Source organism: Maniola hyperantus, chromosome 13, assembly GCF_902806685.2.
Source record: "Maniola hyperantus chromosome 13, iAphHyp1.2, whole genome shotgun sequence".
Classification (NCBI taxonomy): domain Eukaryota; kingdom Metazoa; phylum Arthropoda; class Insecta; order Lepidoptera; family Nymphalidae; genus Maniola; species Maniola hyperantus.
The window spans coordinates 4,585,316-4,596,726 of NC_048548.1; the positions used below are offsets into that span (position 1 = coordinate 4,585,316).

Below are 11,411 nucleotides of genomic sequence, written 5' to 3' on the forward strand. Positions count from 1 at the left end.
TTATGCATAATTGTTTTAGATCTATCGTGCAAAATATCGCTAAAAAATACAAGTAGGTACGGATCCCTCGGTGCGCGAGTCTGACGCGCACTTGGCTGGTTTTTTGTAAAATAGGTATCTAAGTAGGTACGCCTAACGTGATCCTCTTCAAAAGTCTATGATGAATTGTAGTGTCCGCCACTCACCACTTCTCACTCGCGTTATAAGTTTTCTTACTTCATTATTTACCTAATCCATCTTTATTTGCAGATTCTTCATAATAACCTTCCTCTTCCCTCGAACATGGCTGCTCTACGTGGCCAGTGTGATGATCGGCGCGGGCGCAGCCGCAATATGGACTGGACAGGGCAACTATCTCACTCTGAATAGCGATGCCGAGACCATTTCCAGGAACTCGGGAGTGTTCTGGGCTATGCTGCAATGCAGGTGAGCTTTCTTCAACTATTTTCTTTATAACCTTCTTCTTCCCCCGACTAGGCTCTACGTAGCGGTGTGATAATCGGTGCGGGTGCGGCGGTAATATGGACCGGATCGGGCAACTACAGAATCTGTAGTTGCCCGATCCAGTCCATATTACCGCCGCAAGTACAGAACCTCCGGGGTTGTAAGCTATGTATGCTGCAATGCGTACATCGACCTGTAGAAGGAGATAGCGGATTTGTAGAGCATTTTTGCTGTCGTTGAGACCGACAAAACGTCATATAGTGACAGAGACAACGCTCTACAAAGCCGAAATGTCATTCTAAAGGCCGATGTACATTATTTTCTGCCACGTACTGTACTTAGTATTTCATGAGTATGTACTTCTTGAAGTGTTTTATAGAGATTCTGTAACAGTATAAGTTCTACTTTTGAAAAGTAATTGAGTAGGTATAGGTGCCTACTTACATAAGTGCTTTGTTTACCTTGATTTGATAAGTTTTTAGTAATGTTATACTGTTGGTAGGTACCTCTACCTACCTACCTACCCTTATCACACACTGAATTTGTATGTACAGCAGATATTTCATGTAATACATTGATATAAGTATGCCTTATTTCCAACAGCTTTATAGTAAGTTTTGTGGACCAATAAAAATATATTTCTTGAGCAAAACAAGCTTTTAGTAGGTAGGTATAATGCTTGTAGTACGTTTGTACCTTGATTTATTTATAATCCAGGCAGGCTATAAATCTGAGGAAATGATTAGCAATTGTAGTCACACATCTAGATTATTTCTAGTTTCTACACTATGGTAATTTATGACTGTATCACACATAAAAAGACAAAGGGAAATATATTATCTTCACAACATTGTGGTGTTTTCTACCCACTTAATTATTTATTCCTTACGTAAATAGACATAGGGTGTTATTGTACTTGCAATAAGCATCAGTAATCAAAATAAAATACCGGCCAAGTGCGAGTCGGACTCTCGCACGAAGGGTTCTGTATCTATAGAAAAGAAGAAAAAAATCACATTTGTTGTATGAGAGCCCCCTTTTAATCTGTCTTTTTAGTATTTGTTGTTATAGCGCCTACAGAAATACATCATCTGCGAAAATTTCAACTGTCTAATTATCACGGTTCATGAGATACAGCCTGGTGGCAGACGGACAGACAGACGGACAATCAGGGGAGTCTTAGTAATAGGACCCCATTTTACCCTTTGGGTACGCAACCCTAAAAATGAGAGTTGGAGATAGAGACCTACCTAGGACGACTAAATTACCATTTTCTTTTAAGAATTTAGGAAAGTTTTCCTTTTCTCCAAAATCGATGTAGGTAATTTCGTGTTATGTACATTAATCTCAATCGCTTGATAGCTGAGTTTTCGCTTCACTATCCTGTGCCTTATAGCTATTATTAACATCCGGTATCAGTACCCTCATTATAGATGTGAAAGCGTGTTTGTTTGTTGGTTTGTCCTTCAATCACGTCGCAACGGTGCAACGGATTGACGTGATTTTTTGTATGGGTTTTTTCCAAAAAATCACGTCAATCCGTTGCGACGTGATTGAAGGACAAACCAACAAACAAACACACTTTCGCATTTATAATAAGGGTACTGACTAAAAAAACTATCGCTGATTTACAATTAGCTATGGACTGAATATGCAAGAAGGTTGATGTACTGCGGACAAAACACTAATAGTCATCCTACCTTCTTAATCATCGCAAGAGCTTATTGTTTATTTTTTATTCGAGATATGTACTTTATCATAGTCGGAGCAAAGACCTTTCGAGACACAGAATCCAGTTTTAATTTTATTACTACAAATAAGACCCACTGAATAAAACTTTTCCATCTCACGGACTTCAAATCAAGATCATTAGTTCCTATAAATGGCTCCAATCTTTGCAAGGTGTATCTCATAGATTAATTATTAGTCTCGCTCCGCTCTACGTGTATCTATTCTAGTAAAGTTATTATATTATATATATTGTATTATATTGTATTATACTAGCTTAAGCCCGCGACTTCGTCCGCGTGGACTGCACAAATTTTCTTTGACTTTAGAAGTCAAGGATAGAGTCCTAAATTAGGAATCTATGACAGTGGTGCTAATTAGGTTGTTGACGACCTCCCTGGCGCAGTTGTGAGCGCTGTGGTCTTAATAGTGGGAGGTCCCGGGTTCAATTCCTGGCAGGGGTTTGGAATTTTATAATTTTTTAAATTTCTGGTCTGGTCTGGTGGGAGGCTTCGGCCGTGGCTAGTTACCACCCTACCGGCAAAGCCGTGCCGCCAAGTGATTTAGCGTTCCGGTACGATGCCGTGTAGAAACCAAAGGGGTATGGGTTTAATAAAAACTGTCATACCCCTTCCAGGTTAGCCCGCTATCATCTTAGACTGCATCGTCACTTACCACCAGGTGAGATTGCAGTAAAGGGCTAACTTGTATCTGAACTAAAAATTAAAAATTTGAATGTTTAAACTAAATTCAATTGACGTCTAAAATTAGTGTCATCTTTTTCATAATGCTCTATGAGAAAAGTGATGGAACTGCGTTTGACTCTGCAGCTCGAAGTTTTAATAAATGTTTTTTCTTTTCAGTTTATTCTTCGGCAATCTGTTCGTATTCATCAAGTTCCAAGGAAAGACGCACATAGATTTGGAGACAAGAAACATAGTATTCGGCGCTTTGACCGCCGTGTGCGTTGTGGGCATGGTGTTCCTACTGATGCTAAGGCCGTCCAGGCGCACGCCCCTTGTTGACGATGTAAAGGTGATTCTTTATTTCTACTTGGCTTTATAAAGGTCTTAGGTTTGACGCACATAGTCGGTGGCAGATAAGAAATGAAGTGTTCGGCGCTTTGACCGACGTGTGCGTTGTGGGCATGGTGTTCCTACTGATGCTAAGGCCGTCCATATGCACGCCCCTTATTTACGATGTAAAGGTGGTTCTTTATTTTCTACATGGCTTCATAAAGTTCCAACTTTCAAATTAAAACGCTCATAAGTTTATCTGGACGCGAATTGTTCAGCATCGTCCCATTTGACCTCAATGGTCAAACATTGGGCGCGGTAGCCGGGAAAGCATAAATGTATGAAATTGTATGGCCTTTTTCCCACTTACAGTTACGCTTTAATTTAAAAAAACCGGCCAAGTGCGAGTCAGGCTCGCGCACTGAGGGTTCCGTAGTGCAGTCGTATTTTTTCGACATTTTGCACGATAAATTAAAAACTATGATTCATAAAAATAAATAAAAATCTGTTTTAGAATCCACAGGCGAAGCCCTTTCATATGATACCCCACTTGATATAGTTATCTTACTTTGATAATTGAAAATACTAATTATTAGTCCATGACCACAATTTAATTCAAAATAGAAAACTTGAACTGAGCATGATGATAATGATTTTGACAGTTGAAGTCCTAAAAAAGTCTCAATTTTCAACCTATATGCAACCAAAAGTTTTGCAATAATCCCACGCAGCAACGTTGCAGCCAACAGCTGTTTAATTAATAAAGATTACGTCTGTCCAGGCGAATCCATTCAAGCGGAAGATTTTCTTTGATGGTTTATTACTTATAAAAAAACGATAAAAGCTTATGTGTGTCAGGGTCGATGCGCTATAGTCTTGATGTTCCGTTTTACAGTTTTACTGACGAAACAGTTCATCCTGGAATTATTACATCCAAATAAAACTCCATGGAAGCCGATTCTCTTGTACACAATCTCTAAAGTAAACTAAATTAACAGGTCTAAATCTAGTGTTATCCTTTTTCGCAAGCAACATTATGATAGGGATAGCAATAGATCTTGACGTGTTATTTTAGTTTAGTTAAGAGATTGTGTACAACGAAATTAGCCACTATAATGTGTTAAGTACGAGCATAGGATTTCGGCCTTAGCATCCGTGCACATTGCCATAAGCAATTTCTAACATCAAATATTCGATGCGGTCAAATCAAATCAAATCAAGTCGATCTTTTATTTGCTTAAATGTAGGTTAACAAAGATGTTTTACAATTCACTTAAATAGTATCACTACATCTATAGTACACTACGTCTTTATAAAGCCACATTTTCACATTCGCAAGAGTGACGAGACGAAACAAACACGAAGATGAATGTGTAAATTCGGGCTAAATATAATCTCGTTTGTTTAGATAGATTAAAAAATGTGAATGTCGTTAGATAAACCTCTTCCTATATTGGGCATCAATATAGAATTATCGTAGATGCTGGGAAAGCAAATATTTTTTTAAGACTTATTTATTTCTGTAATACCTACTAACCTTTTGAACTTTACACTTTCGATTGTGTATTGATGTATCTCGGAATAAAGGTCAAACGTCAAATAAAGTATAATAAGTATCCAGTTAAATGACTATGTAGGCATATCGATACATGCTCATTAAAAACCCTAAAGCGGACTGGTCAAGGGAATCCGGTGCGAAATTATTGAAGCCTGCGAACAAGGCTAGGACTTTAGCGGAGTTTTGTGAGCGAAAAACGCTTGCGGATTTACCGTCAGCATGTGAAAACTACAATCTGATATAGAAATGTTAGAAAGGCGTCATATCTACACTGACAAGACATCAAAAAACTTACGCGCGTTTTTCAGCTCGCGGAATTTTAAAGTCCCAAGCCTAAACGCGTCATCCGACGATTTGATATGCGTATTGGTGTTAAGTCATACTAATACTATATCTACTACTATTACTGTATCCAAACTAATATAACTACCCATATTGTAAATATCTGTGTGTTTGTTTGTTGGTTTATTGGTCTGTCCTTCAATCGCGCTGACCGCGGCAATGGATCGGCGTAATTTTTTGTACGGATATAAAAATTATATACAAAAAATCACATTTTGTATGGACATATAAAGTGACATAGACTACTTACTTTTTTATCCCAGTAAATCAAAGAGTTCCCGCGGGAATTCCCGGGCGACTAAATTACTTAGAGAAAAAGAAATGTTAACATAGTGACGTCATCGTTTTGTAGAGCGAGATTGTGCCGGTGCCTGAAGCAGAAGGCCCCATGGAGGCGTTCCGAGGCGCGCTCAGACTTTTTTGCACCGGGGACATGATTTTGCTGAGTGCTGCTTTCATTTATACAGGTTTGTTGACAGTTTTTCTTATGATTGATTAAAAAAACATTATTAGATAGCATAAAATCATCGTGCTAACGAAATATTTAAACTGAATGCTGTTTTAGAGGATAGTTATCTGAAATTGATTGATGAACCTAAATCTTTCCAGTTTCCAACCATTTGTAGCTACACGAAAATTTACTAATGACTAAACTTTTCGAGTAAATTTCTCCCTGCATTTACGGATTTTGAAAATCCTCCTTAATCTCCAACTCCTTAATCCTGATGCTGCAAGGTTCTAAACCATGAGGATTCAGGTTAATGGTTAAATATTATTGTAGGTACCAAGCATAGACTTTTTCATTTTGTGGTGGCTTTGAAAGTCAGTTTGAAAAAAAAAAACTATTAACCTTTTATTATAAACTATTTTTAGGCGTGGAACTGTCGTTCTTCAGTGGCGTATACAGTCCAAGTATCGGCTTCACTCTGGCGATGGGTGACAATGTCAAACAGCTGGTCGGTCTTTCGGGAGTATTCATCGGATTGGGAGAAGTTCTTGGTAAGTCATTGTTATATATTTTTTTTTAATTTCCCTTCAACATAGCATAGTCCCAACCAGGGCAAGAATCGAAATAATAGGTACGACCATCAGATGGAAAAGGTTAGACTTTATTTATTACTTATTCACCATAGCAGATCAACAGTACCCAAAAAATCTTAAAATGTGCCAAAATAATATTCATATTCGTATGCCAACTGAAACTTGGAAAATAATGTTTCTTTCTTTAAAAAGTCGACTTTTTAAACTTTAGGACTTTTGCCAGCTTAACAAAACCTATATTTAATAGGAATCTTTTAACATATGTAGTGGGCTAAGTGGGCGATGTCTTAGAACATATTTTGTGAAAAATATATTTTATAAACTTAACGATGAAGTAAATGAGGGCAACAAAAGTTGGGGGTTCTTCATGACACAGAACATTCATCAGTTATCCATTGTTACCTGGCATATATTTTATAATAAGTACCTAACCTGTCTCCCAGTACTTTAATATTTTGTAATAGACACGGTGGCCTTATTACGGTAAATGTAACGTTCTTCCAAGTGGCACTCAAGATGTGCCATTGGAATCGGGAGCTCATTGTTCCGTCGAGTGTTTTGTATAACCTTTGTTTGAACAGTATCGATACATATAATATACGAGTAGATGTTCGATCAGTTAAGTGGATGCAATTTATAAAGGACATAGTGGCTATAGATGATTCCGGCTATACCCGTGTTTAGTCGACGTAAGCCCAACTAGTTTCGAACCTATCCGGGGCCCTTTTTCACAGTATAGGTACACGTGAGAATAACCGGAATCATCTATGGTACTAGCTTATGCTCGCGACTTTGTCCGCGTGGACTACACAAATTTCAAACCCCTATTTCACCCCCTTAGGGATTGAATTTTCAAAAATCCTTTCTTAGCGGATGACTACGTTATAATAGCTATCTGTATGCCAAATTTCAACCCGATGCGTCCAGTATATTGAGCTGTGCATTGATAGATCAGTCAGTCAGTCAATCCTTTTATATATTTAGAAGAAGAAGAAGATAATGGAAATCACTCACGATAGCTTTAACGCTAAAAATTATCTGTTCTACGTATTGCTGTCGCTTTCATAATGCTCTCTGTGGAAAAATATAGCATAAAAGTCCGGGTAATTTAAGTTTAGTTTAGAGATTGAAAGTCTAAATCCAGTGCTATCCATTTCTGCAGGGAGTATTATGAAAAGGTAGCAGTACATTTAAATCTGTCTTTCTCTTAGTTTAGTTTAGGATGGCTATATTGACTTTTTACATATTATATCTAATTTACGTTTAATAATAAAACTACCGCGGTGCTAGAGAGCGGTGATAGCCTAGTGGTTAAGACTTCGGCCTCCTGTTCGGAGGGTCGGGGTTCGATCTCGAATACTCACCTCTAACTTTTCCGAGTTGTAAGTTGTGTAGGTGGGTTGTAAGCAATTAAATATCACTTGCTTAAACGGTGAAGGAAAACATCGTCAGAAAATATGCATTTCTGAGATTTCTCTATAATGTTCTCAAAGGTGTGTGAAGTCTGCCAATCCGCACTTGGCCTGCGTGGTGGAGTAGTCGGTGATGGGATTGATGTTGATGATTAAAACTAGCAATTCATAAAATATTTTACTTTCTTACAGGAGGAGCACTATTCGGTATCCTCGGCAGCAAAACTACCCGTTGGGGCCGCGACCCGGTCGTCATCATGGGATACCTGATCCACATGACGAGTTTCTTCCTCATTTTCATCAACCTTCCCAACGCTGCACCCTTCGGCGATACCATGGACGTCTCATACATCGGACCCTCCCCACACCTCGCGATGTTCTGCAGCTTCTTGCTAGGATTCGGAGACGCGTGTTACAATACGCAAATCTACTCTATCTTGGGTGGAAAGTACGCCGATAACAGCACATCTGCGTTTGCGCTGTTCAAGTTCACTCAGGTTGGTACCTAATTTTATTTCACCTTCAAAATTTAATTTGTGTAGAAAAATGTAGATTCAAAATTGAATGTCTACGATTTTGTTGTGAATTGTTACCTGTCTGAGCCGTTTGATTTTGTTTAACAAAATTTTCCGACGCTTAAATAACGACAGAGGGTATAATAACTAGTAACACAGTTTAATTCATTAATTGATTGCCTTGGATTACATTGATGAAATGTGAAAAATGTATAAAAACTTAATCGTCGTGATTGTATAGTTGAGGGTTTACCAAGGTTTTCTTTTTGGTTCTATTCTTTTTTATATTTTTATTCATTATAGGCTTATTATACGCTTGACCACATTCGCACCTGATGGAAAGTGATGATTGGACGCGTTTACCTAGAAGTAATTCACTTCTTAATTTATATCAATGACAAATTATAACATGTTAATAACGTTCATTTATCTAATTAATTTGTTATCGTTTACAGTCACTAGCTGCAGCGGCGTGTTTCTTCTACTCATCACGAGCTCCGCTATCAGTACAATTAGGCGTACTCGCTATCCTCGGCTCAGCGGGTACCGCCGCCTTCTGCCGCGTGGAGTGGCGTGCGAGGGCCAGAGCACGCGCCGCCGCGTTGGAATCCATCGACGATAAACTAAACGCCACTCATTCTCTCGCTGACAACACGTTACATTACGACTGAACTAATTGATGTGTGTGATCTCCTGGTACCTGAGCTCACACATTCCAACAAGAATATAAGAAATACATTCCAAACTAATGGTAGATTGATTTACCAATGGACATTTGAAAAGCATGTTTTAAGTTCATGTGCATGGATATTCAATGCGGTCAAGGTAAGTTTACGCCAACGTCTATGAACTCAACCTGTCAATATTGTCACTTGAAAAGTGTGGTTTGCTAGGTAAATTATTTGTATATATGTAAAGTTTTTGCGTTATTAACTCTTACAGCCGTACAGAACGAGATTAAACGGGACAGAGCTATATAAATCTGACTCGTTTTAACTCAATCTTAAGTAACGATTAGCGACTCTGAGTGCGGCTGATAGTATTATAAAATTCTATTAAGTTTTTATTTGGTTTTAAAAAGATTCTCAGCTGTATTGTTGTTTCAATGTCACAATATATCTAAGTTATTGCTATTATTTTGATCGCATAGTATTTTAGCTGCACTAGAGAATTTAATCTAAAAGAAACTTCAAATGTGAAACTACTTGACAATGCACAGTTTAGATTTTATAACCTATAAGGTGCCCACATAAATAATTATTGTTGCATATTAAAATAATAAGTACCATCTGATGGACATGGTTTTACCAATGTTAAATACCTATAGGGTCACTTTAAGGGTAACACATAAGTTAATTCAATTGACTGAATGGAAAGACAAACATGACAAAGAGTTCCTTGTTTGACTACAAAATTAAAATGTAAAGGAACTTACTTAGTAGAGTAGTAAGTTACTTAGTTTAATTTTTTTTCCAGTGTGTCACATGAAAAATTGAATTTTATAGTTTTGCTGAAATAAATCGAATAATGTACAGGTACATAGGGTATATTTAGGTAATAATACATAATCGAATATGTTATTAGAAATCTTAAATATATAAAAGGAAAAGGTGACTGACTGACTGATCTATCAACGCACAGCTCAAACCACCGGACGGATCGGGCTGAAATTTGGCATGCAGATAGCTATTAGGATGTAGGCATCCGCTAAGAAAGGATTTTTGAAAATCCAACCCCTAAGGGGGTGAAAAGGGGGTTTGATATTTGTGTAGTCCACGTGAACGAAGTCGCGGGCATAAGCTAGTTTGATTATATACCTTTTGCAACTATTAAGTACATAATCAGCTTTCTAATTAAGGTCTGAGACTGAAAGGGCCTGATATTGTGATTTTTGAACTTATAAGTTCGAATGTTGTTAGTATTATCAAGAATATGACTGGAAGCAAGTGCAGGTCACGAGCTGGCATATCTCTGATGTTTGTTTAAATTTTTTTAGTTTTTGTAACAAAAAAATTTTTTCATTGAATTCATGCTTATTAGAAAATATAATATCAAGAGTAAATAAGCATCTTCTAGGCAAGCGTGTCTTCATCATCACTTGCCAGGAGGTTTGATTGCAGTCAAACACTAGGTATTCTATAAATTAAAAAAAATAGTGGTCACATATAGATATTTGTAGTATAATATGTCAACGATCTTGTCGTATTACCATTTTCTAACAAAAACCAATTTGAAGCAACTTGGGCAACCACTAGTCGCTCAAGCTACAAATAAATACAATAGAATTTTTTACAGTTGACAAAAAACATACATCAGGGATGTTTCAGATAATTTTTATTATTATTTAAAATTAAAGTTAAGTAAGTTACTAAATAATGTCTAACATTCCATGGTAATACTACTATTATTATGCATTAAATTAATTACTTACACTTACTATTGCTTTAAGTATAAATATAAAAAAAGTTGGACAGATGCATTTGTTTTAATCGAATTGAAATAAAAATTAGATCTAGCAGTGGAAAATAACTTTTCTAAATGTAAGAGCTTCCTAGATTGCTTTACTGTATATGATTTCATAATTGATATTGTATTGATTTTAAAAGTATTTATTAAGTCAAAATGATATTTTAAGAATTTAAGACATGCCATCCACCCTAAGCTGTATACTCAGAAATGTATGTCCATCTACTCTGGATGGTGAATTTGTATATTATTTTTTAGTGTTGTGTCATGTGTGGCTAGACAGACACATCTTTCTGAGATACACCCTAGAGTGGCTGTTCTAAGGTGGATATAATAGTGAATAAGCGATTTTTAACATAGTTTACATGTTCTTATTTCTTGACAATTAGAAGAAATCTTGTTGCAATTATTGTTATACCTACTTTATTAAAATCATTCCAGCCAAGTCTAGATAAATGAGATATATTTATGGCTACTAAGTATGTGTAAATATGTTATGTATTTAGGAAATGTTATTTGTTTTATAATTATATATTATTGCAGTTACTTTTTAAGTAAATCAAATCCATAAAACAAGAATTAGCAATATCATCTAGTCAGTAGTCAAATATATATTTTTCATTTCGTCCAATTATTACTTTTGAATTGATTTGTCAGTGAAAATTATTATGCAACTGTTTTTCGTTTACCATAATGTTAATTAATACCTATGAAATAATGAATTAAATGAATATTTTATTAACAAATATTTTTTTTATTTCATAACTGCAATCTTTGATAGACATATTCTAGAAACCATTGGGAAAAATGTTTTTATGCAATAAATGTAAAATATTTATGGTAGGTATGTTTTGAATATAGCATGTAGAGTAAATATTTTCACTTCATT

General features: G+C 36.3%; 1 protein-coding gene across 1 annotated transcript in view; it reads left to right on the top strand.

The window, feature by feature from the left end:
- LOC117987405 (UNC93-like protein MFSD11) overlaps window positions 1-11,261 on the top strand; it is a 29,904-nt gene extending 18,643 nt beyond the window's left edge. The window contains exons 3-8 of the mRNA XM_034974414.2: window positions 250-426; window positions 3,036-3,207; window positions 5,441-5,555; window positions 5,962-6,087; window positions 7,734-8,038; window positions 8,512-11,261. Coding sequence (XP_034830305.1) covers window positions 250-426; window positions 3,036-3,207; window positions 5,441-5,555; window positions 5,962-6,087; window positions 7,734-8,038; window positions 8,512-8,727 — 1,111 coding nt within the window. The 3' untranslated portion in view covers window positions 8,728-11,261. The remainder of the gene's footprint in view (window positions 1-249; window positions 427-3,035; window positions 3,208-5,440; window positions 5,556-5,961; window positions 6,088-7,733; window positions 8,039-8,511) is intronic.
- Window positions 11,262-11,411: the final 150 nt, after the last annotated feature.